Here is a 26,199-nt window from a genome sequence, read left to right as displayed (position 1 = left end):
GCAGTGTACCTGTAGTTTACAAGGCAGTACACAGTGACAGTGCCCCTTCCGGCCCCTATGTCTGGTGATAGTTCATGTCACAGAATAAACAGGAAGGTCTTGGAACCAAGACCAGGAATACACCGGCGTTTCGCGGTCTTAATTGGCTAAGACAGCAAATGTGTAGGCCTTATGTTTGTCAGACCATACCGAATATCGATCTGCGAGGATCAATCTTCTTGTACTGTTGTGTTTCAGTGGCCGTTACGGGATTTAAAGGTGTTTTTTTAATCAAGTATTGTTAATTGAGTATGAGTACCTCAATGCTCGAATAAAGTTCTGTTCCAAGTATTTTGCAGCTTGAGTACAGGAACTGTTCAAGTACAAGTTCTTGGAAATTTGAGTGTAAGTAAGACACAAGTACTCTGAAAAGGTACTGGAGTGGTACTCGAGTATGAGTACCAAGTACGAGTATTACAACACTGGTTTTTAAACAGCCTGAAATAAATTCTGTGTAGTCTAATAGTACATTTACTCCAAATTTCTCCTCTTAGATAAATCGATCTTGTGTTCTTTGTTCTTCATTATCATTCCAAATAATTTAAATTTGATTTATATCTAACTCATTTTGCTTTTTCCTTCCATCTTTGTTTATTTCCATCCAAGTGTGTGGTGGTAAAATTCAACAGAAAAGCTCGAGATGGTCACTAAAATCAGTGAAGTGGCCGCGTTACACTTGAATCGGCAGGGGAAACACTGCCCTGTGGTTTATTTTTTTTCAGGTTTTTTCATGTTATTCAACTCCTGGTAATTTACATGTTTCTTAGAGCTACATGTACATGTATGTCCTACGACAAAAGGTCACCGGTGAGTGGAAGAAACCAACATGTGCAGCTTGCATCATGGAAACACTCAAGATTGTTACTGTCATTGACTACAATACCTTGTTCGTTTCACTTCCAGTCTTTTAAGGTCCTGAAAGAATCAACTTGCATCAGCACTATTCATTAATATTCATGGACTTGTATGTGTGAAGATAGAGCATTATGTAGGAAGTGTGTGGCCTTATGGACCAAAAACTAAATACCTTGCAAAAGATCCATTAAAATCTCTCTCCAACTCTTTTTTCAAGTATATCAAGTATTGCCAGTTTGTTTTTATGAATCAAGTCTCAAACTTGCCCACTGTGGTAAAAGATAATAAAGTACTAGTAGCATGGTTTGTGGAGACACCATTTGATCCATCCCTCCAGTGAGCAGGTACATGTATGGTTCTGATAAGAACCGGGGGGGGGGGCTCAAACAGATGAACAGAGCAAGCTGTTTGAACATCGAGCCCCGGTTCTTATCAGAGTCGTACCTGCTCATGGAAGAGATAGATCAAATGGTGTCTCTGCAAACCACGTCAGTGTGGCCATCTTCACCATGCAAACCTTCAAATCTGACCTGGGTAATAAAGTATGCTATTTGAAATTTTGAGAAAGCAGCTTTGAGAAGGCAAAGAACCCACAACATCATATTTTGATGGTATTTGAAAATTTTATTCTGAAAAGCATTTCAATCAATTATTAGCGAGTTGAATGACTTCTCTGTTTTTGTAAAATAAGTCCATAAATGCTTTATATACTATACATGCATGAACTCTTTCTTTGTGCCAACAATCTAATCTCTCTTATCTCTGTGCTAGAATTAGACTTTGTTTTATAGCTTTATCTGACATAATTCTTAATTTTTTTGGCTCAGGTGGAGGGTATCAAAGACAGAGCTCGTGATTTAGCAGACTTGCCTGGAGAAACGCTGCTGGAACTGAAAGCTGCCCAGGAAAGTGAAGCTGCACTTTTCTCATCTCCAGCTGTTGGATCTTTGGGTCATTTTGTCAGTAGGCACATCACTGACAGCCTCCATCCGAAGACTGCAGAGACGGAATATTCAAACCACCTACCTCATGGGAAATTTCAGTCCAAGTCAGGGGCTCTTTTGAGTCAACGGCTTAATGCCCACACACTGGCCAGTAGCAGTCCCAACATCCAAGGTGACATTTTGCAGTGGCAGGGCCCTGTGAGTCATCTGAGGAACATTGGACTCCCTTGGAGAGCAGATGCTGAAAGCCAAGCAGGCGTTTCTTACCTCAGGCAGCCGCGTAGGCTTCTTCAAGACACTGAAAAATATCTGGACCAGGAAACATTTCCTGGAGCCACTCTTACTTTGGACAGCACATTTAGGGACACGAATTCCAACCTTGATCCCAATCGATGGAGCACCATGGAGCCTGTCGTTGCACCTAACAAAGTGCAGCAGGCGCGGACTACTGGTGTGAAACAGCACAAAAAGCTGTCTCCGCAAAAGCACCCTGCGACCAGTTCGATAGAGCAACAGTACCTCACGAATGGCACTACAGAAAATGCAAAGAGCCGAACTCCAAAATTTACTGACAAGGAAAAACAATGTATAAAATCTAAACCACCTCAAACTGCTTCAGAAGTTGATTTATGTAAGTCTGAACCAATCGCTAAAATTCCCAATTGCTCTTTGTTGCATCTTGAGAACTCCCTTTGTGACAACAGCTGTGAGTTGGGCGATTGCACAAAGGAGGAGAGGGCTGCCCTGATACCCAAGTCACCACCAATTCCTGACTTCCCACCATTTAAATCCCTTGAGGACGTTGGCCACTCAGTTGGAAAGCTCCTCACAAACAGTCAGCCGAAACACACTACTTGTCCTCCACCCTGGTTTCTGTCCACAACAACAGCCACACTCGCATATCCTGATTCATCAGACGGTGTCATGGCTGCTAAGGTTGGGACAAAATATGGCACCGTCCCAGACTTGCATGTAGACGTATGTATGAACAGTGCAGTAAGCAATGACGGTCCTCATCAAAAGACTAAAACAACTCTTAATTTAGACACACTTTCTAATCACCAGCTGCCTGATGACACACCAGAGGGATCGACTCACGTTGACACTAATTCTTTCAGTACTCCAGAAGTGCCTTCTCATGTAAATAAATTGGCTGCAGATGTCAGTCCTTCAACGGATGGGGCATGTGATCAAGTGGACAATGATGAATTTGATATTAATTTGGAGGAGCAGCCAAAAAACATTGAATGCCAGTGGAATGCTGCCAAGAAAAAAAAGAAGAAAAACAAGAAAAAGAAAGCGGCAGGTTAGTTTTTTGAGTTGTCATGACCTCTAGTGGATATCAACCCCATAGCAATGTGTGTTTTGAGTTTTGTTTACAAACAACAAAGCCAATTTACAGAATAGTACCCAGCATATCAGTAGTCTGAGTACGGTACCTACCATCCGCTTTATTTTTGGTAAAAAAATGATACTTATGAAACACTTTGCTTGTGGTGGACACTGAGTTTCTTGATATTGAATACCCACTGTAGGTCACTTGACTTCGGGCGCAATATGTCTTTTCTGTGTGTCATGCTTCCAGTTTAACCTCTCCTCCAGAAACTCTCACTGGGTGGAAAGATTTCAGGAATTTGCAGTTGTATTTTCACATGGTACAAGGATTGACCACTTCAAAAATTGATGAATTTTCCCATACAGGTTTGCAGTATTGGATTGCATCGGCAACAACATGCGTGTGGGTGGGCAAAGGTCCACCTGCATTGTCCATTTATAAAAGGCCTGTTACCATTGGTCCTTTACTTTGTGCAAATCCAGTTAAATTTACCTGTAAAATTGGCTTGGCCTGACAGTTAAGTATTCATATCCAGCAGAAACCTGATACACACTTGCAAATATTAGCAGTTGTAAAATTCCTTCTTTATTTCCTTGGTTAACCAAGCATTACTTATTTCAATCATAATGAGAGCAAAGAGTGTTTATTGGTATAAGCATACAAAAGCAACAGTTGACACGAAAGAGCTTGAGGAAAAGTATCATAGAGCTGTTTTTGTCAGTGAAAAACTTCTGTCATCTTTTCCCCTTGCAGGAACTGGTTTTGAAAGTGCAAGCTTAAGCAGTGTGAAGTTACCTGTTGGTGCACCTCCCTTACCACATTCGCCTCCAGAGCTACGCAACAAACTCCAGCTGAAAGACTCTCACTCAGTGACCACCTCCAAAGTTACTGCCGGGCCTTCAAGTGAAAATGCCCGACACCCACCGCCTATGGTGTCGTCAGATAGCGTGACTTCCAGTGGTGAATCATCTGCAGATGGAGGTGCATGCACGAGTGATGTCAGCAGTCAGCAGCACAACATGGATGCAGTGAAAAGAGATGCTGGGGACTGCTCTGATAATGTACCTCAAACTCCACAAATCGACAGTGCCACAGGGGGCCTGGGTGCCGGTAAAACTGATTCAAATAGCACAAAGGATGTGTGTGTCCAGGGTGATCCGCTGGTAAAACCGGAACCTGCTAACAATACCCCAGAGGCTGATATACATTTTAAGGCTGACATTCAGCCATACGATCAGTTTCTTTCCAAACTGCCAGCCGTGCAACCTGGCGCAGGTCTTACTGTCAAAAGTGACCCCAGTGACTCTGACAGTGACAAGAATGACGCCAAGGTACAATTAGACAAGGAAGCTGCACCCGACTGGTCAGCCATAGCTGGCAAGCCACACAGTCTGAGTGAGCCCACTGGCGATTCTGCTGACAATGAAGACACCCGCGATTTCATCAAAGTAGAGTACAAACGCTCCCTGCGCATTGCCAAGAAGCGCAGTGTCGGTGTGATTGATGACCACAGGTTTGTTCACTCGTCTGGGAGGTACATGGAAAGGGACAGAGATTACTCCCGGAGTAGAAATTTGCAATCTGCTGGACTGCGGAAATCGAGTAGCGAACCTGCGGGAATGTTTGAACTAGGTGACAAAGACAGTGAAGGTGTTGAGAACAAAGCTAAACCAAAATATCTTTCAGACAGTGTTACCAAGACTGACATGCATCTTACATCCTCTGTGTTGATGGAAACCACCACAGTACAACGATCTGAATTTTCATATGCAAGCAAAGTAAAGTCAAACATGAAAACGTCGTCACTTCCACCGAAGCTCAGTCCACAAGCACTTTTGGATTATGGAGACGACGATCAGTCTGATAACCCAGCCAGCAGCGAGAACTCCTCTGATTCTGTGACTGGAAATAAGCCTGCGGTCTTGGAACCAAAGCCCATGCCTTCAGGAATATCAGTACTAGATAAGAGTGATACAAGCTGTACCAGTAAAAGTGAGTTTGTCGTTGCACACTCTGCCAAAGAACAGTTAGTAAAGAACAGTGTTAGACCTGAGAAACATTACATTGTCTCTCAGACAATGAGACCACCTGGCGACAGCAGCAAGGTAGGACAAGTGAGGAGCTTCCAAAGAAGTAGTTCTGTAGACACCAGTGGAGTGACAAAGAAAGTGTCATTTGATGATAACTCCATTAGGCGTACGGTGCCCCCACAAGGCCCTGAGGCCAGTGTGCAATATTTAGACTTGACATATGCGGGTCGGTTGAAAGGACAACGCCCTGCCGTCTCAAAAGCTGCTGCAGTGCACCCGCAGCTGCTGACCTCAGATGTGCAGCGGGTGCAAGTTGCAGGCTTAAAAGATCTGAAATCACAACCAAAGGGATCTGAACCAAATGAAAAGGAAGTGCTAATTACCAGCAAAGCTACCATTGTGCTCGGTACAAAAACACCAACCCAAAACGACCTTGGTAGAGGAAGCAATGTTATGATTAAACCAGGCAGCAGCAATCTTGTCTCTTCCACAGACTTTAAACCTGTTGATCAACCCGCCAGTTCTCAACCAAGAGCTTCTCCAGCTACCCTTCCATTGACCTCGAGAAATACCACCTCCTCCCCAACCCCTTCTGTTGGCTCTTCCACCTCCAAACCCCATCCCGTTTTTGACCTTGATCCACAAGACAACTTTGACATCACCTTCGGTTCAGTGATTGTTCGCAAGGCTGGTTACGAGATACTGCGTGAGGAGAGCTCTGCCATGAAGCGAGGAAGTCCCGTAAAGGAGATCCTTTCTAATGTTCCAGCAACAGGGCAGCTTCCGACGCCCACAGGTCTGAGCTGTGCTGAACTTGAGAAGTCCTTCATGAGCCAAGACTCCAATCAGCCCACCCCAGCCAAAGTGGATGATGCTGCAGGAGGTGACTCGTCAGCTACTTCAGGTGTCAGCTTTGGAAAGTTTGACGGTGCCTTGGGTATCAAAGCTGCCTTGGAGGGAAAGAAAGATGACACAGGAGACTTCAACCACTTAGAGGTGGCGGGAATGCTGTTTGCAGGTAATTGATGGTTTGCACTGTAGCCTTTAACCTCTTCAATTTTTACTGATCTCAATAAGTCTCCTAGTGTCTTCTGACAATGGATAGGGTGTATTGCCTGAAGTGTTTTCATATTCTCCAAAAGAGTTTTATTTATGGTACAATCACAAATATGCCGATGGTGCTTCCTCCACCCATTGGCTACCCACCAGCCTCTCTCTCCGTTGTCATTGGGAGGGAACAACCGCTTTGGCCTCTACTCAACCTGCACTGAGTGGTGCCACTCAGTTGCTTTATCAAGTGTTAGAATGTTCAGAGCAGAAGTGTCTTCCTTTAATAGTGCAGTCCATCCACCTCCAAGCTGGTTTCCATCTGCTCCTGGTGCTTTTGACTTTACCATATGGTTCTATTCATGGAGTAGCATTCAGGGTTCGTGCGTACAATGTACAATCATTGGATTACAGTGCATTCACAGATGCCTTTCTAAATTCCTGGCATCTGCTGCCAGTTTTGTAATGCCATGATTATTTTGGCAAACAAGTTTTTTAAGTACGAACAGTCTTCCTTGTAGAGAACTCGGGTGTCTCCATACATGTTAATTAGTGCCGAGAGGAAAAGGGGGTTATCTGGAGTCTGAGTCAGGTGCATGGAGAAGACAGGGAGAGAACTGGAACAGTAGCCAGGCTTTGCAATAGACTAATGTACTGGTGCAGCTGCACTCTGCTTGTGTGTGCTTTTCTATGGAGCTAATTGGACTGCGGCTGCCCAATGGCTCCACAGGAAAGGGCGCATGTCAAAGTGTGACTCGTCAGTGATAGGCCCCTTGCAAAGCCATGCCACATTCCAGCAAAGCAAGGGTGTTTGGGCTATTATCATATCTTGCTTTGAAAAATAGTTCTTCACTGCCAGCCGCCGCTGAGTCCTGGGCCATTGTTTCCACTGCAAGGTGCCTGCACATGGAATGGAACTGAAACGTAGCCACAAACTCATCTGAGGTGGGCGGGCTTTAATCTGGCCAGGCCATCTAGGGACCTGACTTCATGGAATGGCAAAACTAATTGTCAGGTAGTTGAATGCTAACAAAAGATTACCAGTGGGAAGGCCTGGGCATTGCCTGGCTCTTCATTGGCAAAGTCATTCATCTAGCTTCATTTTACCCTTTAAAATTGTTCTGTCTGTGCAAGTCCTTCATACATGAAATGGAAACTAATTACGTGTATTACCTAGTTTAAATTTGTTTGATTCACAGAATGGTGTAAAACACAGACGGAGATTGGAGAGAATAAAGTTCTGGTCCTAGACTAGGATTTGTTCAGCATTGTAATAACAGCATGGATTCGTCAGCATGCAGGAGGGCAGTTGGGAAAAATGGGAGAATTAGGTTGGAGGTGAGAGGTTTCTCAAGTAAGTGTATGAATTAACAAATTAATTTGTTAATGTGCTCATTTGAAGCTGGTCTCTGAGACAGATCCCGAAATTGTTAGTCACTAATTTTGAATAAGAAACAGATTTTATACCAAAAAAGTACACTGCATACATGTCAAATGTCATTATAGAAAAATAGTTTGACAATACTTTATGTAGTGAATTACACCTTTCATTTTGTTTTTGGTGGTTCATATTTGGTGCTTGGTTTGAATTGAGTGTTTTTGATCGCAAAAGCAAATTAATTTGGCTTGTGCGAAATGGTGTAGTTAACATTAATCATGCCAAGAATAACAAACTACCACGGCCAGTGTTTTACATCTGTCACTGGCCACGTGCCTTTATCAAACTTCTGCCATTGCCAACAAACACATTCATTACTCTAGCGGCATCAAGTGTCAGATACATGTACTTGTCAGTAAACATAAGATTTAGTAGTCATCCAACCTGTGCAATGACTGGTGCTGCCTAACCTCAGCTCCCTCCATTGGCATTTGCATGAGGAAGGACCCCCCAAGTCTTCAAAATCCACAACTATGTTTGAAACCAGAAGCTTGTTCTTTGTAGTAAGCCCATTAAAATGTATGGAGGTCCATGTAAACCCAAGAAAGCTACAAAGATGCCAACTTTTACAATTTGTTTAGTCCGTCTATGACTGTACGATCCAGATTAAAATTTTTACGATTTCCAACTCGAAGGTACAAAACCATACAGTTGTGTATAAACTCTACGTAAGCTAGCACGGATCCAGCCTCGTAATGTGGCGTCAGAAGTGTGTTGCTGGCATCCCGCTTTTTGTTCATACAAGCTGCGTGAGGAGTGGTAGAAACCAGCGAGGTTGAATCATCTGTTTGCCCAAATGTACGCGATGATGAACAGGGGGCGAATAGGCACGATTGCCCTTCAAATGCAACGTGATTGTGTACATCCATCCATGCATTGTACATTTACCAACCTACACACGTGTGTCGAAATTTGTTATCGTACTGAAGTTGACCGGAATGGAGGGCTGTCGAGGATTTTGATTCTTGGATACTTTGTGAGCAGTCGGACTTGTTTTGCACAGTGGCAACAAGTGAGCAGAAGTTCAGGGACAAATACACCACAAATGGGCCTTTGTTGCAAAATCTTGTTGTGGAGAAGCTTACTTGTTTTGCAACGAATGTAACTGTGACATGATAGATATTGCTCATGCTGGATCTTACGACACTGCGAAGCACATTAGTTAGACCAAGAAAAAAAATTTTTATCTAATATGCCGATGAAAATTTTTAGGGTTATGCCAAAAAATTAGGCTTGGTCGGGAAACGGGAACTGGAAGTGTGATAGGATTACACTCTTTCATTTTGAAAAGTTGGCATCTCTGCTAGCCAGGACATCTTATTCTTGAATCCTAAAAGAACCATCAAAACCTCTGGGATGATTCTGAACGATCTAGGATTGTTGGGATAAACTTAGCAAAGGGTGTCTTTTGTTGTGCTAGAAGAAGTGACACTGTGTGACCTAACCTTTTCTTTCGGAATCAATTAGATGCTTTTTGAGTTGGGCTATTCCCTCAAAATTCAGACTTTTACCGAGTAAAGATCACTCAATTACCATCCCAAAACACAGGCAGTTTACTCTTCAAATGCCAGATGATTCTATGATTACTGCAGGACACTGCTTGGGTTAAGTCCACAGTGACCTCTCTGTTGTGCATTTTCAGAGATGTTTTCCAGTGTTGAAATAACACCATAAACTGCATTAACAATATCCACATGTAAATAAGTGATTGCTGACCCACTTTTTTTCAGTACAGTATAAGATAAGTGTACATTCAGCATTCATAGATGAATAACTGATGGGTGAAAATAACCTGAAAAATACACTGTAAATGACCCACAGGTCAACAGTTTTTTGCTTCAGTTTACTGCGCAGCTGTCAAAATATATAAAATGTAAATGATTAGCTGAAAAAAAGGCTTTAAAAATCTGTAATTCTAATGATCGAGAAATATTGACTTACAAAAACTATAAAAACCTTAAAGCTTACTTCAAAACTATCTTTCGTTATGTGTTGAATATATGTACGTGTAGTGCACAACCTTTCTAATTCATTAAATGTACTTTTAATTTGATCTTTGGGAAGTTTCATTCTTTCTTTAGCGAAAGGATGTACATGTACCAAGCTTAACAGTTTTTCTGTATGGGACTTCCTTTTGGCAAATAGCTCTTGCGGTTACGGTTCAGGAAGTCCAGGGTCTAGTAAGTCGGCAAGACAAGACCAGAGATGGAGAATTGGAAATCACTCAGTACAGAATGGGAGGGAGGATTCATAAGGAAACTTAAATCTCAATTAATTTTAAAGTACGTATTGCTAAAATTCCACAATCAACGCTACATGTATTTACAGTACACTTTGGCAATTCTTTTAAAGAGTGAAGTCAAAGTTAGACATTGTGCTACTGCGGTGCCAAACTTAATTCAAATGAGTGTGGCAGTTGTACGGCAGTCATACCAAATGCTAAGCTTAATAGTGCAGTGCCATGCCACTGCTTTTCAGAGCAATAGCACAGCATACCCTGTTGAGCTGAAGGACCGCAGTGAATACACTTTTACTGAGCTGAATTGGAACTAAACGCTGAGCTTTTGCCAGACTGAACTTTTCAAAGATCAAATTCTTTGAATTGGTGTGGCTCCAGCATGGCGTGTACATGTAGCTTAGGCTATTTAGTTTCTTCTCAGCTGATACTTTCGAGGTTCAAAATTATGATTTTTTTAAGCTTGGGTTAATAATTTTGAAGTTAAACACTTTGTTTTATGTAGTTTACCTATCAAAGGGTAGAAAGTGTCCACTGTCGGTGAGATAAAGCAAGAACATTAATCAAAATGGAATGGACTCTGTTATCTAAAGCAGATCATGAAAGCAGTGCACACGTTGCACTTAAAAAACCAAATAAGTACATAGACAAAGTAATTTCTGTGCAACTCATCTTTCTTGCTCTTGAGAGATTTGTATCCACTGGCCAATTCGATCAGTCAAACTGATGTTTAGGAGGATCTTTTTTTTTTTAGCTATTTTAAGTTAACCACTTTTCAGTATACTGTGCTAATTCAGGGCAGAAACTTTGTTCTTGAAAGGGCAAGGCAACTTGTATTTAAAATCAACTTGTCTATGGGAACATTACATTTCAAAGGGCATTGAGGCAAATACCAGGGGCATCATGGCAACTGCCTTCCATGCGTCCGTGAAGTTCCTGCCCTGCTAATTGATAGGCAGCACTGTCCACAGTAATTTTTGACAACAGTCTGTCATTTTACACTGATTTAAAGTCCATCATTGGAAGAGATTGACTCTATGAAAGGTGCTTTGTGCAGCACTCCAGTCTAAATTTTAGTTCTACTCTCAAGAACAAATGCCAGCATGTGAATGGAAACATAGGTACAGGTATCGTGTTTATTTATTTATTTTTTTGAGTGCGTAAAGTACCAAGCATTTAAAGCAAGCAATGAAACTTTCTGGGCTGCAGATGAAAATTGCTAGCAAACCTTATCCCCTCTTGATTACTTTTACCACCATTCATCCCTGTTAAAGACCAACTCCAGCAATGCTAACTTTTCTCATATATTGAATCTTATTCAGAAGAGGTAAGTCTATTAAAAGTGGCACATGTCAGTATCTCCCTTGCAATACACATTTTTGTGTCAATAAAACACAGTTTTTGGACCCATTTTTCCCGCGAGTCCAGTCCGGTATTGTAAAAATGGGTGTGTCGTCACGACTCATTCGCATCTAATGAATAGTGGTTTTTGTGATGCCTTACCATGGAGAGGAAGTACCACAGTGTGTGCATTTTAGGCATGTGTAACACGCATAGCCGCGGACGACAGCTTCCGAAACTCGAAGAATTTCAATCCCGGTTCTTTCACAGAATCAATACATCCACCAATGACGCATGATTTTGGCATTATTGTACATGTAAATCAACTCTCAACACAAGACAGATAGTGCGACACAGTAGACCGGCGCACAGATCGATCCCTGGTGCGCGGTACACGTACATGTAGCTCCATGTTCATGTGCGTTTGTAGCGGAACCAGTTGTGCCATGGATACCAGTTTCAATGTTTTCCGGCATTACATCATAAAAATTCGTTTCTCAACAGCGCTCTAGCAGTCAGATTGTGAAAATTTTTCGTAAATTCGAAGACACCGTTCAAAAGTTTCAGCAAAATTACAAAAAAAAACACAGTACAGGCATGATTTCTGTGGCCCCATGCATGAACCTGATATGCCACATTTCAAACTTTTTGAGTTAGATGCATGAATGTGTAGGGTAATATCATTTCTTCATTTTCTAAAAATCTCAACAGCTGGGGTGGCTTATTTTTTTGAAATGTAGAGGGCGGTATTATTCCAACCAAACAGAACATTCCAAGAAGCAAAAACATTTAATCAGAATTTTTTCAGTTTCATATCTGTGCGGCATATCAGGTTCATGATGAGGCCACAGATTTGGTAATGAATATGTGATTTATTACACATGAAACACAGTCATAGTTAACAGTATTTTCAAAACTTTTAAAACCGTTGGAGTTGGTCTTTAACAATTTGAGAGAATTCTACTGTGTTGCTGTGACTTTCGAAATGTTCTATTTGACCCATAGCCTGGACCTTTTTATGTTTTTGTGTGAAGTTGGTTGATAAAATGTTGTTTTGAATATACATGACTTGTTCTCAGTTGTAAACTTCATCCTTTTTTGTCTACATCACTGTCCCTTTTTTTCAAAAGTGTGTTAAATTTAGATTGCTTTTCTTTCCTGTGGAATTTATATCTATTTTTAACAGTTGTCACAAAGTTTTAAATTTGAGAAATTCGTTAAGTTGGATAATACTAAGAAGAAGTCAAAATTATTGTTCTTAATGAAATAATGAAATGGTATCACTACACAGTGATCCTTTTTGAAAGTTGAAACATCCTACCTTTTTTAAAAAACTGTACGCCTAGTAGGTACATGCATGTATATCCCTGCTAAATCAACAATGGTGCCTATTAATTTGTGGAAAAAAGTTGTCCTGGTCAGTTGTTTTGTTCTATTGTTCTTTTTTTCCCCACCAACTTCATTGCAGATTATGCATAAGTATTGTAGATACACTATTTAGTCAGTAGTCTTTGTTTCTTGAAGAAGCTGTGTTACGCGGAATTGTTCCTGGCAAGCATTAGTATGTCTTAATGAAAGTTTATAAGCTCATGCTTTGCAGCACTGAATTCCATGGCGTGATCATGTCATTCAGTATTCTCCAACTTGAAGTAGCCTAGCTGCCCACCAAGTTTTGCTTGTCTCCAACCATCCTTAAAACATAGCCAGTGGAGTAGAAAATCTTCCAGTCAGGTTTAAAGTTCTGAACGCTACATGTACAATTATGCGGACATGTCAGCATACACATGTATGCCATTTTCTTGAAAACAGCTGTGTACGAATATCTACAATTGCTTCCAATTTTTGAAGGGAAAAAATCAAACTCTATATACCAAAATATGCACACAGTATGAACACCCTAACTTGGGATGGGGTTGCGGAAGAGTTCTTGAACCCAATCCTACCCCTTCTGCTTAACAAGTTTGCTAAGAACTCATTGGTTTTTCAAATTTTGCCGTTTTTTATTATACATGGCCCACATGCCAGCAAGAGATTTGGGCAGAGTGACAGCCTAGGATTCTGCCATTTTGCCACATTAGGCAGTATCTAAAGGCTGTGACCACAAATAATGTGTGTGCCTGTGAAAGTCACTGACTACGGATAGTACCTGTAGCCACATACTATAATACATGCACATAATTGCCAGCTGTAGCCAGTGGTGTACACAGATGTTTTGTGGGGAGGGAATGGGAGGTGCAGTTTTTTTCCTAGCAGTGATCCCCTTTTCCATCTATACACAAGACTCCTCAACCCCCCTCCCCTGAAACAGTTTTCCCTGTCCCCTGGTGGATACACCACTGACCTTGGCCAACTGTTTCAGAAGTGGTATGATTTTCATCAGAATGTGCACAAATCTGTCATAAATTTTTCCTGACATGGGCACCAGGCCACTGTGGTGTTAACTTGTGTACCATGTTGTCATTTGCAGTAAGAGGTGTGGTATCACAGACAACCACCTCTTGAAAGGATCGATTGTATGTTTTCTTGAGCACCGTTGGACTTGTTTCGAATTAATACCTTTCCTGAGTTCTTCCCCAGTGTTAATTTTGACCGCATCCTGTTTTGCTAAATGCATGTGTGTATTCAGGAAGTGCTACCATGTTACCAACCGCGTGTGTGCTTGAAACATTTTTTTAATGCAAATCACACGACTTTTGAAATCTTGACAGTTTGCAGCAGGAGCTATAAACATCCTAAAACAAATTGCTAGTTGCTGTGCACAGCTTGATTTAGGAAATAATATAATGCAGAGCATTTTGCTTTAACATGCAAATAAACTTGCTCCAGAGCACCTGTTGGTGCTTTCAGATAAATACTAAGCAAATGAAGTCAGTTTTTCAGTACCTAAAATATTTTGTTTTTGTGCATTAGGCTACCTGATTTTATAAGGACAAATATCTGCATTGTTTTAGACATGTACATGTATGTATTTCCTTGAGGGGTAGTTAATATATGTGTACACTTCTCAGGAAAATAAGTTAAAAATCATTGTTTTGAAAAAACCCTGTTGTCCTTTCACAGTGTTTTAGCAGTTTTATGATATCAGTGTTCAATTTGGTTCGAAGGCTTTGCAGTTTTCTTCCTAAAGTTTCTTGTAATTCTATTGTACTTTTTGGTGTAAAGCATTTGAAAAATATTGTTTAGTAACCTTTTCCATGCTTGTGAAGCAGGGGGATATCAACACTTAATTCATATCCAGCCATATCAACATGTTTGCTCAATTCAAGCCGTTTGTATGAGGTACATGTACCTTAATTCAGCACAAGGGAATGAAATCAGCTGTAAGAGGTTTTCAGAACAAGGCCAAGCATTGTACATTCTGATCAGTCCTGCCAGCATCAATTAACATGCTGCTGCTGTCTTCAAAAAACAACTAACTGTGTTTCATGTACATGTACAGCCAGTTACTTTATGTCTGTGTGCATTCTTGGGCGCACTTAAAGAAACTCAGTTGGTAACCGAGGGTACATGCCCATTTAAGGGCTCCCATGGTTAGAAATTGGGTATGAATCAAGAGACCTGTTTCGAAAGAGTTTGAAACAGGTTGTGGACAGGACAATGAGCAGTCCTTTAATTGACACCATAAATAAACCTTTTTGGATTCAACCCACTCAGAGACAGTTGTTACAGAAAAAAAAGGGTCCAATCCCATGGAGTTGCCTAAAGAAAATAACTAAAGGTTGCTTTGTACTAAATTTTCTTGCTGTGCAGAGATTAGCAGGGATCAGTCCTGCAGTATTCACCCTTTGATATTTTGGCCATTAACCAATTTCTTTTGAACGGAACCTTTCTGTGCTAAGCACCATTTGCAGCAGCTTCAAGAGTTTTGCTCCCAGTGCTTGGCTGGAGTCTCAGTACATGTACAGGGAGTGTGAAGGTCTCATTTTAAAATAACCAAGCTTTGCCCAGCAACAATGTGTCTTCAAACATGGGGGGGTCACTAGTAATGGAGAGTTTGACTTTGATCAGAGAATTTTTCAGCTACAATCATCTGTCACGAACTTCATCCTTGGCTTGGCCAATTTCCACATTGTTTTGTTCTTGAAGGCTGCTTACGCTAACAAGTTTCTCATTCCTTCTCTCTGTAAAGAGCTATTAACCAATTTAACCTTAAAAGGTAATTAGATGAGAAATGTTGAATTTGTGCTGATGGGCAGATCTTGGAATTGACCTGGTAGGGAGCCATCTTCTTAAACATAGCAAATCAAATGATCTTGGAATTAAATGAATCGGCTTGTTATATTGGAATAATCACATTTGGTGGGGGATGCTCCAAAGGGTGCATCAGTGATACGCCCTTTCAGCACCCCCCCACCCCACCCCTCCCATTATCCAGTGCCCCATACTGGAATTTTATACTCCCTTACTGGATTTATTACCCATTACAGGATTACTTCAACAAGCATTTCACAAAGACAGATGAAAGTGCAACAGCACAAATGGATGGGCTGATACTTGATCAGCATTCTACTAACCATGTGTGATACTGAACTTGAAAATTACCCAGTCAAATCCCTGTGCTGTGTACACTTCACATGTAGCAAGATAGTATTGTTTATCTTCAGGATAGATTGAGGATTTGAGTGGTTGGCTTTCTTGTGTGAGGATGATAATATATGTACACTGGTCACTTGGAACTCTACATTGCAAGAAGTCCCATCTATTCAAAGTGTCTGTGTGCAGTAGATGCCTTTTTTCATATTTTCTTTGAGTCTGTTTAAAAAATGTTCCAAAAATTAAAAAAAAAAAAAAAAGGTTTCCTTTTAAATAAGGTCATGTTCCCCTTGCATATGTGGTGCCAAACTGCACTTTGCCGTCATCGTTAGTAAATGAGTAATTTAGTTTTGCTTTGTGAGTGTTGATTGTTTGCCTTTTGGAAGTCCAAAATGCATTGTTTTGAGTAACCAAAAAAATCAAGTTGTTCTGTAATCATTTTGAACTTTAAATTGATAAAGAAGACCTAAAAATTTGTGATAAAGTTGAAAATCTCAGTTTGAGCAGTGGCATGTGTATGAACTGTGTAGATTTGTACTTAATACATGTAGCTCAACAGTCATCATATCCCCCCAAATTGTTTTTATTTGTTTTACTTGTTGATGGTAATTTTTGTCTTTGTCCTAATGTTGGGTAAACTGAAAAAGCTGTTGCCATTTGAGAAAGAAACTGAACTTAATTTGCTGTTAATTGTCAAATTTATTTTAATGTGGCAAAGAATGCGAAATATCTGCAATTTTACAATTACAAAGATTTATTTGTATGCACTTTCTGAAATTCAACATTTCTTTTTTGTGCTCTTGCTCTTTGCAGAAGTAATCGAAAACAAGCACACATGTGAATTCTTTTAATTTATTTGGGAATATAATGTTCATTTTCTAGTAAGATAGGATTGGTATTATGGCAGTTCCTGTTATCATGCCTGTCTGCACCCCAACGCTTGTACAAGCAAATTTCAATTAAATAAAGTGATTGAGCAAAATGAGAACTGTCTGAACGTGTCAGTTTTATCTTTCCTTTGTCCATTGCTTTATTGCATAATATATGTATGACAATGATGGAATTACCTGCCAAATCAATCATGTAGTGTGCAGCTGTTAAGAGGTTGAGTTCCAGGAATGGAGAACCAGAAAACGGTGCTTTATAGACAAAAGGGTGATGAACATGTCATGTATGCCATGAGATATTCACTAATAATCTGCAGAAACTTCAACGTTTTGGCTACAAGGTGCCGAGTCATTGGTATTTGTTTTATAAAAGCCAGATGTTTTGTTTTGGGCTGCATGCATTTGGGGGACTTGATGGTTATTACTGCTATTTTTTGTGTACATAGGGAAATTTGTTTCAAAGCACATATAAAATCATATACATGTATGTAGTCGCTTTGGTACACAGTTACACATATACATGTACATACAGGCAGTCACACATGTATTCGCTAAAATGTCACACTATATACATTATAGAACTGCCGATTAATTATTAACACTGTTGTCTAATCTGATGAGATCACAATTTTCTCATTAAAATGTCCAAATTGATTGCAAAAAATTACTAAACTATAAAAACTATTATTCTCATACTGAAATACATAAATCCATCTAACTTTGCGAAAACTGCGATGTTTACCCCCATATCTCTACCACTGATGTTAATTAGGCCTATGTACTGGCAGGACCCGGAAGGGACTACGGGACTTTTATATAAATACACTTTCCTGTCTAGATGTCCTGCATTGTATGCAAACCTTCAACTCTGATCCTACGTGTATTTTCATGAAATTTAGTCACTTTTCTTCAAAAGCTGAGAAACTGGCAAGCGCTCTTCTCACCACGGATCAAGTTAGCCGGGCATAGACTGGGCACATTCTTCCGGGGATAAATACACTGTAAAATAATTCTGTTAAATGAGCAGTTTTGCACTATATTTTTGCAACAACTGTAAATGCAGCTTACTGTAAACAAACGTGTCTGCTACACGTATTTACTGTGCTTTTGTGAATGCAGTACAATACATTTACTGTATATTTAACAGTAATGTTTTATGATATAAGCTTTGACCTCAAGTGGCGTTGCTACTTTTGCCAAGTGATTATCTGTTCTACGCAAATATTTGACATTAGTCTCACAAATGTTTGTGCTTTTTGGATGTTTTACACGTAAATGCGAACCAGTGTGTGAAAAGATAAATCGGATGTGATAAATGAAACATCTTACTTTTTCATCTTCCAACCATAATTGCACTTGGGAGCCAAACAATGCTCATATATACCATGTCAGTGCACATTAAGAATGCAAATAAAGTTCTGCCGTGATGAAGGCTTCTGAATACAAGTTATGTGTATTTTACCTAATTAAATAAGAACTGTTAACCCTAACCCTCCTCAGTCCGCCAAAATCGTTCGGGCGGTTTTGGAAGATTGAGGGTGAATGGCAAAAGTGCATGGCTGATGTCAAAGGATGCCATGCGTGAAGGTTATGGTTTAGACCTTGTGTTGTTCGTGCTCAGTCATGAATAATTTCAGCCCGATATTTCTTTTGAATCAACCGCACTGCTCAAGAATGCCATTCGCTCAGCCCCAACATAATGACAGCAATTGCCGGAGGGTTTTGAAGGATTGAGGCAGTAGGCACACCACCAAGTAACATTTTCAAGAACTGTTGGAGGATTTGGGAGGATTGAGGGAGAATCCATTTTTTTCACCACCCAAAATTGGAGGATTCTGGAGGATTGAGGAGGGTCCCTATAATAGCAAAAAGGGCCTTGGGGGTTAGGGTTAAAATTAACGTGAACCCTAAATACACACGTAGAATGAACCCATAATCAATGAAAACGGTAACTTGCTGTGTCTAATGTCTACATCAAATTAATGTAATTGAGATAAGATACTGTTACTGTCCAATAAATGACAGCAATTTACCATTAAAAAATTACAGCAAATCATTAACAGTATACTACTGGCGCCTGTGCTGTCAGGCCCTACTGTAAAATAAATATATATTTATATAACATTAATACCACTTCAAAATAACGAGCAGTATGAAAATGTAATCATAATACAACAGTTTAAACTGTATTCTAAACCTTTTATTTCACAATTGTAGGTGGTCAATGTGAATAACAGGCTGTATATAACTGTTGCATGTTTCACTCTTGTCTAGCAGTTTTCCCCAATTCTCATTTAATCCATCGTGTGATCTCTAATGGCAACGCTAATTAGGAACAGTTTTGAAAGATCCAGTGACCGCTCGCGTCTCGCCATGTTGACACGCCAAGGTAGACTGTACTCGGACGCTCCCCTTGCTCAGCCTCTGACCAAGTCTGGTTCATCAGGGGCGGAGCTTCTCCCCTCCCAACGCTTACGTCCCCGTCGCTATACTCGATCCAGAACACTCGATCCTCGGAGTCGGAGACGATTCCGACAGTGCTGACCTCGATCTGGCCTTTGTCGCACAGCTTGCATCGACGGATGGCGCTCTTACTGTTAACGTAACCACCGATGACTATTTCATGTATGAGAAAAAATTGAAGCCCTCGTCATTGAGGATGTCGGTTAATTGCAAACGGGAGCTCTATTTTTTAAGGTATAGTTCGTGGTTTAAGGTTGAACGCAATAATAATAATGATAATGAAAAAAATCTAAAGTTAATGCTAAATATCCCTTATTGTCTTCTCAAAAAGGAAATCGAACGTTACCACGTCGTAAAGGAAGGTTGCACATTTGGTTTACCCGAATTTTTATGATATTGTCTGATTTAGGCTTATGAAATTACTGAAGCTTTTATTCCATTGATTTGTTTGCGTTAACTGCTTTGATAAAAATCGAAAGGGGAGTCTTTTCTACGGAAACTCATTACCGCGGCTAAAAGGTTTCTTTCACGTATGTTCGTGAAATTACCACGTACGTACACGATATCATGTACATACGTGATAGTTTTACGTACGCATTATTGGTGTTCACGGACGTACCTGTTAGCTTTGTGTACGCACGTGAAAACGCAGAGGTCGATATTTGTGATATTAATGTACATCTGTAATAATGTATCGGTATTCAGAATGGCATATTTATGGCTTTTAAAACTTGTTTTCCCTTATTTGGGTGAATGTATTTTAGTTGTTGGAAGTCTGAAACATTCTTCAAAACCAACTTCAGTTTTTTGCTCACCACAAAAAAATGGGGAGAGGGAAAATGATTCAATAGCCCACCCCCCCAAAGGTGGAGGGGATTATAACCCCCACCTCGGATTTACGCCCATAAACGGGCGTGACAGGTGCGATTGCCTTAAAAAAACGTTTTCCGCAGCACCGAGTAATTTACCTCGGGTAGTAATATGCCTCTTTTGCAATATTTCACTGTAGATTCACGGGAAAAATACTTCGTCGAGTTGTAAAGTTATTGCATTCGCCTCGTACCGTGTCCATGGCACAGTTAGTAGGCCATGCATGTGCGTGCGCGACCTTCGATAACCACTTTTGCGTCAACTTACACCCCAATGGAAGTCTAAAATCCATTCTCAGTTGACCAACTAATAATCATGGCCACAGAGGTAGATATATCTGGAAACAGAAGTGTTCGACGTCTGAAAATCGTAGGTTTTATTGATGAAAATTGTCCCTCTGTGCAGCTTGGAAACGGCAGCCACGTTGGCCACTATTGTACAGCTGTACACACCACCCACACAAACGAAACGAATGTTATTTAACGATATAAGAACAAAATTTCTGTTTTCTCGAAAACAATATTGTTTGCGGAAATATTTGCCAGATTGCCCGGGGCTGTTATTTAGTTTCTTTCAGGTAAGATATTGAAGGATTATCTGGCATTCCCGTTCTCGTGATTGTAGAGGACACAATGGACGGTGATGTTGTCGAAAACTCCATGAATAAGAACAGAGATAGTTCTCAGAAAGTTTTATTTTACCTGAGCTACCAAATCTGTTATGATTTTTTTCTGCGGTTGACATAAGCCTAGTTTTTACTCCTCGGTTGGAAATAGGACAGCAGTATTGGCTTATGTTTATTCTAAAGCATCAAAAATCTGTTGAAGGTTTGCAATGTCCCATGCAAACACGCTAACTTGCTTGGTTCGACCTACAAGAGCTAATGCTAATGCTAAGGAGTGAAGTGCACGATGAAAAGAACATCACTCACTTATCTCGTAAATGATCCCAGAGTCTTGATCTCCGCGCCGTGACGAAAGCGCGAGATTGCCGTTTCTTGGGGCCCGCAGAGTGAAGTCAACTCGAAAGTGCGTGCCCAACTCCACGTCAGATAAGACGTATGTGTATTTGTACGGAGTCATCGGTAAAGTCTCATACGAGCAAATCCCTAGAATAAAATCCAAGAATGGAACCGATTTTTTTCTATGAAATTCATCCTCTGCTTTGAGTCATTGACAGATTTGCGTCTCAAATCACACCGCCACACGTTTCTTATTACCTGTTGTCGTGAGGGTTGTCGGCATAACGGTAGGCTGAGAGCTGTACGATGAATGAAATGGGGTTGTCTGTCGAGAGAATCGTTTTTAACAACAAATTCGACATAAATATAGGCATCTTGATGTCTTTTGTTTTCAAATACAAATCGGACGGAGCGGTTTAAATTTACATGCATCAAATTGCATTCGATTATACTCGCAGGCTGGTGCTAATGCTGATTTGCAGATGGGCGTTTAGGAGTCTTCAATTTGTGAAAGGGCACTAGAATTACAAATTATCTTGGCATGTGGCAGAAAGAGAAGTACTGTCTTATGGTAAGTGCAAGATCAAGCTGTTGAGAAGTTTGTTGATATGTAAGATGGTGTGCAGTTTTTAGTGTTGGTTTCCAGCAGATAAACAACAAAGGTATAAGCCCTGGAGCCGGGTATGCTTGATCGCCTTCGGGGGTCGGGCAGGAATTTCCCAGAGTTTTCTCCTTAGAATTCATAGACGAGGTTTTATTTCTGGGTTTCCTAATTAAGGTACTCAACAGAGAAATTTTGAAGTATAAAATCGGGGTTAAGGAGTTGAAAACGCTGACACTTTCCCTTCATGGCGGGGTTGGGTTTTTTAAGCATGGAAAACAGAAAAATCGGGGAAATCCCACTTTGTATGGTGGCCTCGGAGAGACATCAACAATCGTCAAAATTGACGTCAATGTTTATGAAATGTTAAATTTATGACCCACTCTTCCGTCGCGAATATTGCCGACAATATTAGCGACCAAATTCACGACTTGCTCTCTGGTGTGATGGTAATGAGTGCATAGGGTTGTGATGGTAATCTACCTATTCAAGATAAACTAGTCGAGCATGCAGCGTTCGCACGTGCACTTGCACGTGGTTGAAGCTGCCCGCAGGAATATATGCGATCACTGTGGCCAAGGCAGTCCACACGCGGTGGTAATGTTTACATTTAGTGCAATCCAGTCACGTGGGTGAAAAGGTCTGTAGCTGAGCAACTTCTCTCAATACCTGGCTGTCTGGAAAAAAATCGCGGCAATATTTGCGACCGGTTTACAACGAGTCACGAATTTGGTAGCAACTATATGCGTCAGTATTCGTGACTGAAGAGCAAGTCGTGAATTTGGTCGTGAATATGGACGTCAATATTGATGATTGACGATGTCCCTCCAGGGCTACCATAATTTTGCCCCTCCCCGACTTACATGCAAAACCTGAATAGGCTTACTTCACTGATCATGTCCCCAGACGATAAGACACGAACCACTATACCCTATTACTTAGCACTACAATTATTTTTGGTGTTTCAAATACCTTGTTGGTGTCATAGTAAGTGCAGAATTCACCTCGGACAAACTCCTGTGGTGACCTGTGCCTTGTGCTGTGGTTGAGTTCACACCTTTGAATCCGACGGCAGAAGTTGAACGATTGGCACTCCTGAGAGAAGTGGCACATTTGCGCGCAGGTGACCGAACTGACAGGCTCTATGGTCTGGTGAACGCTGCCCGTTAGGGAGCGTTGTTCGACTGGAAAATACTCCAACTGACCAATTCGGGTGCAAATTTTATTGTGACCAAATGATACCGTCCAGAAAGGGCAGGAAAATAAAACAATTATCAGCAACATTTTGGTAGCCCTTGGTGCGATACACTGCAGCGTGTCGTGAATACTCACTGTAGCCTCAGAAACCATTGCTACATAAGCTTTAACTTGGTCCCGTCATGAACGCACCTACACTCTGCTACTTTTAATTAACAAGTGTGACATAACATGACATGAGGCAGGAGTTACTGATTATTACTACATGTACAGCTGATAAAGTTGGCGGTAAGGCAGGCCCTCCCGGGTGCTACTTTCGTTGATGATTGGTGGTGATACTATTGGCGGTTTACTGCAACAACAAACATTTATACATTTAATTTAGAAACAATAAGAAATACAATAAATCATCGACTAAAGGAAAAAAATGCAGGTATGCAAATGTTTTCGTGTCTTAACATGTTCAACTTGTCTTGACTTATCCAAAGATAAATAGCGATGTCACACAGACGCCAAATTTCCGGTCGGCTATTTTGCCGATGTACAGATTACCCTCTACAATCCATCGAACCAAACTCACCTCACATACAAATCTTTCTTGTTTTAGTATCAAAGTGATATTTAAATAAAGAAATACAACTAGTTTTTCATGCTTGTCGAACGTTTTAACACATTTTCTTGATGAAATTTGTTCTGAAAATATTGCTTCGAGTGCTCTCCAGAAATCAGCATCGGCGTTTGGGACTTATGTGACTTGTGATCGCAAGAAATCTTGTTTTCCAATGACATTTCAAGGATTCATGGGTAAATATGACGGTAGCCATGGTAACCATTTATCTATATAATAAAGACTAGCTAGGACATCCACGTGTGTTCATGGGGCTCATTACCAAAATGCATCACGTGTGCAAGATAGTGAACAATGGCATAACAATTATGTCTGATTTCTCGTGCTCTGGCTACAAAATGAGGCATCATTCTGTTAATGGATTTTCAAGAAACGGAGCATAAATAATGAAATTTTTCACAACAAATCCAAATTACATTAATTGTTTTATTGTTCATTAGCACTGATATTGTGCCTCAATAAAGTAATGAAAAAATGTGGTTATAAATAACGCAATAATTGTTTTGTTTTTTACCTGAAAAAACTTGAGTGCTGCCAAATTTAATCAACATCTATTACAAATGTGTTTTCCAGGTTATGAAACGAGATTCGCATGAACTAGAAAACTGTCTTAGTCGATTGCACTAAAAAACTGGGAGTCCGTTTGAAAAAAATTGTGAATTATGTGAATCGAGACATTTTGTAACCGAAAAATACGTCACATATCTCATCTAAAAAGTTTATGTCCTAATAAAACTTAATTCCTTGAGTTAGGAATTATTGCTTTGTCAAACTTTTAACAAAAAAGAGAATACACTTTCACCATACTCTTAGCGGCGAGTCACGGGTCAAGTGCAGTGGTGTATGCGTGTTTACGTGTGTACGCGTGACATGTTCCTGCACTTGTGCTGGGACCTTTCAGAAGAGTAATGTGATGCTGTATGCTGTGCATTTACCGTTAGTCAAAATTTATTACGGAGTAAACATTTTTCTTATGGGATGGAGGCTATGCCCTCGGCCTCCCTCTCCAAAACAAGCCAAAAATAAAGAGAAAATGCCAGCATATCGTTTCCGGAATTAACTGACCATTTTCTTATTAAATAACCGACTCGAATCGATACTATTAACCTGTTTTTGTGTATGTGTGTGTTTTCGTTTTGTTTCTAATTCATTTTTCACACCTGTTGTCTACGGTCTTGCCTTGGCATGTTTTTACTTTTGGTCGGTTTAATCGTGACGTGTTTAGTATGTAAAAATTTGAGAATTCCAAGACATACAATGCCAGAAATCAGCGTCGGCCATCTTTGAATTTGGGACTTATGTGACGTGTGAAATCGCAAGTAATCTAGTTTTCCCATGACATTTCAAGGAATCACGGGTAAACATGACGGTAGCCATGGTAACCATTGATCTCCATAATAAAGACTGAATAGGACATCGCGATCGCGCATTTTTTTGTGCACAAAATGCGCAGCCGAACAATCAGGAGGGTAATGTGATGCAGTAGCCCCTATGTTGTGCATTTCCCGGTAGGCAAAATTTATTGCGGAGAAATCATTTTTCTTATGGGACGGCGGCTACATGCTCTCGGCCTCCCTCTCCACAAGTGGCCAAAAATAAACAAAAAATGCAAGCACATCATTTCTGGAATTAACTGACCATTTTCTTATTAAATAACCTACTCGAAATCGATAACATAACCTGTTTTTGTGTATGTGTGTGATTGATTTTGTGTTGAATTCATTTTTCACACCTGCAGTGTTGTCGTTTTGCTTGGGCAATATTTTCACTTTGGGTCGGTTTAATTCGTGTTGTGTTTACTGTGTAAACGTTTGAGAATTCCACCAAGACATACAATGCCGTGAGGTTTTGTTAGTAAATACTATGTCCAAACTGTCCACGGGTTTTTCCCGTCTGGTTTTGATGAGCCAACACTGAAAATCTTCATTAATAAAATGAAAGTAGGCCAAGCCATTTTAATTTACACACTCGCGGGAAAAAGTGTACGAAAATTTATTTATAGGCCTATATTTAATAAATTTCATTGAAAACCGACATGTGGCATACGGAAGTGTGAAAATCTTTTCTGTGAGAACAAAGTGAGTGCAGCTTTAACTGAGCATCCAAACTAAATTACTGCCGTTTTTACCACAGACACCGAAATATAAAGCAGAACAAAATCTGAACATTTTAGGGGTACACAATAGGGGATTAATACGGGCGATTCACTATAAAACGCGCATTGTGTCGACAAATTTCGTGCATTGTGATTGGCCAACGCGTTGCAAACTCTTGGTGGCGCACTATTGTGAAACGGCTGTATTGGTCATTTTGAAGCCCCCGATACGACATATCGGCTCTATCGGCTCGACGGCAGGCGGATGAAAGCCGACTACCCGTAACGGCGTCCGTGTAGCAGGCCGCGTGCAACCATTGATCTCCATTCGGTGCGTTCGATTAGCTTCCCTGAATACACCAGTGTTACACCAAGGGAAGCCTCAAAATGAGGCTAATTGAACGCTGCTCTGAAATATGTGATTGCTGAGCTTTCGGTTACTGAGTAACTGATCACGGCGCTACTCAGCCCTTCCAAGGCATTCTGGGAGAAGGTCAAGTCCCCGCCGCGCCAGTTCCATCAGGTCCATGCTCGAACAGTCCATCCATGACGTCATTACACTCGGGCAGCCTCCAGAGACCTGCTGCCAGCCGGGGTAGTGGTGGCTGACACCGGGGCAGTCACAAAGATCACGTGATGGCTAAACAAAGGGTGCATTCGATTAGCTTCCCTGAATACTGCAGTGTTACATTCAAGGG

At 40.7% G+C, this 26,199-nt stretch overlaps 2 protein-coding genes across 2 annotated transcripts in view; one reads left to right on the top strand and one right to left on the bottom strand.

The window, feature by feature from the left end:
• Positions 1–16,787, top strand: part of LOC110987010 (uncharacterized) — a 28,043-nt gene extending 11,256 nt beyond the window's left edge. Inside the window, exons 2-4 of the mRNA XM_022249387.2 lie at positions 1,722–3,144; positions 3,928–6,222; positions 7,451–16,787. Of these exons, the coding sequence (XP_022105079.2) occupies positions 1,722–3,144; positions 3,928–6,222; positions 7,451–7,506 (3,774 nt within the window). The 3' untranslated portion in view covers positions 7,507–16,787. The remainder of the gene's footprint in view (positions 1–1,721; positions 3,145–3,927; positions 6,223–7,450) is intronic.
• Positions 16,788–16,922: 135 nt separating this feature from the next.
• On the bottom strand, positions 16,923–21,119 carry LOC110987011 (C3 and PZP-like alpha-2-macroglobulin domain-containing protein 8). Its single transcript, XM_022249388.2, has 2 exons — positions 20,951–21,119; positions 16,923–19,302 (listed from the first exon to the last, which is right to left on the bottom strand). The coding sequence occupies exons 1-2, from the start codon at positions 21,099–21,101 to the stop codon at positions 19,016–19,018; spliced, it is 438 nt and encodes a 145-aa protein (XP_022105080.2). The 5' UTR covers positions 21,102–21,119; the 3' UTR covers positions 16,923–19,015.
• Between the last annotated feature and the right edge of the window lie 5,080 nt (positions 21,120–26,199).

This window comes from Acanthaster planci, linkage group LG09, assembly GCF_054643075.1.
Source record: "Acanthaster planci isolate LZ-2023a linkage group LG09, COTS_SCS, whole genome shotgun sequence".
NCBI lineage: Eukaryota > Metazoa > Echinodermata > Asteroidea > Valvatida > Acanthasteridae > Acanthaster > Acanthaster planci.
The sequence above is the reverse complement of the archived record's forward strand: the minus strand, read 5'-3'. Positions and strand labels throughout refer to the sequence as shown.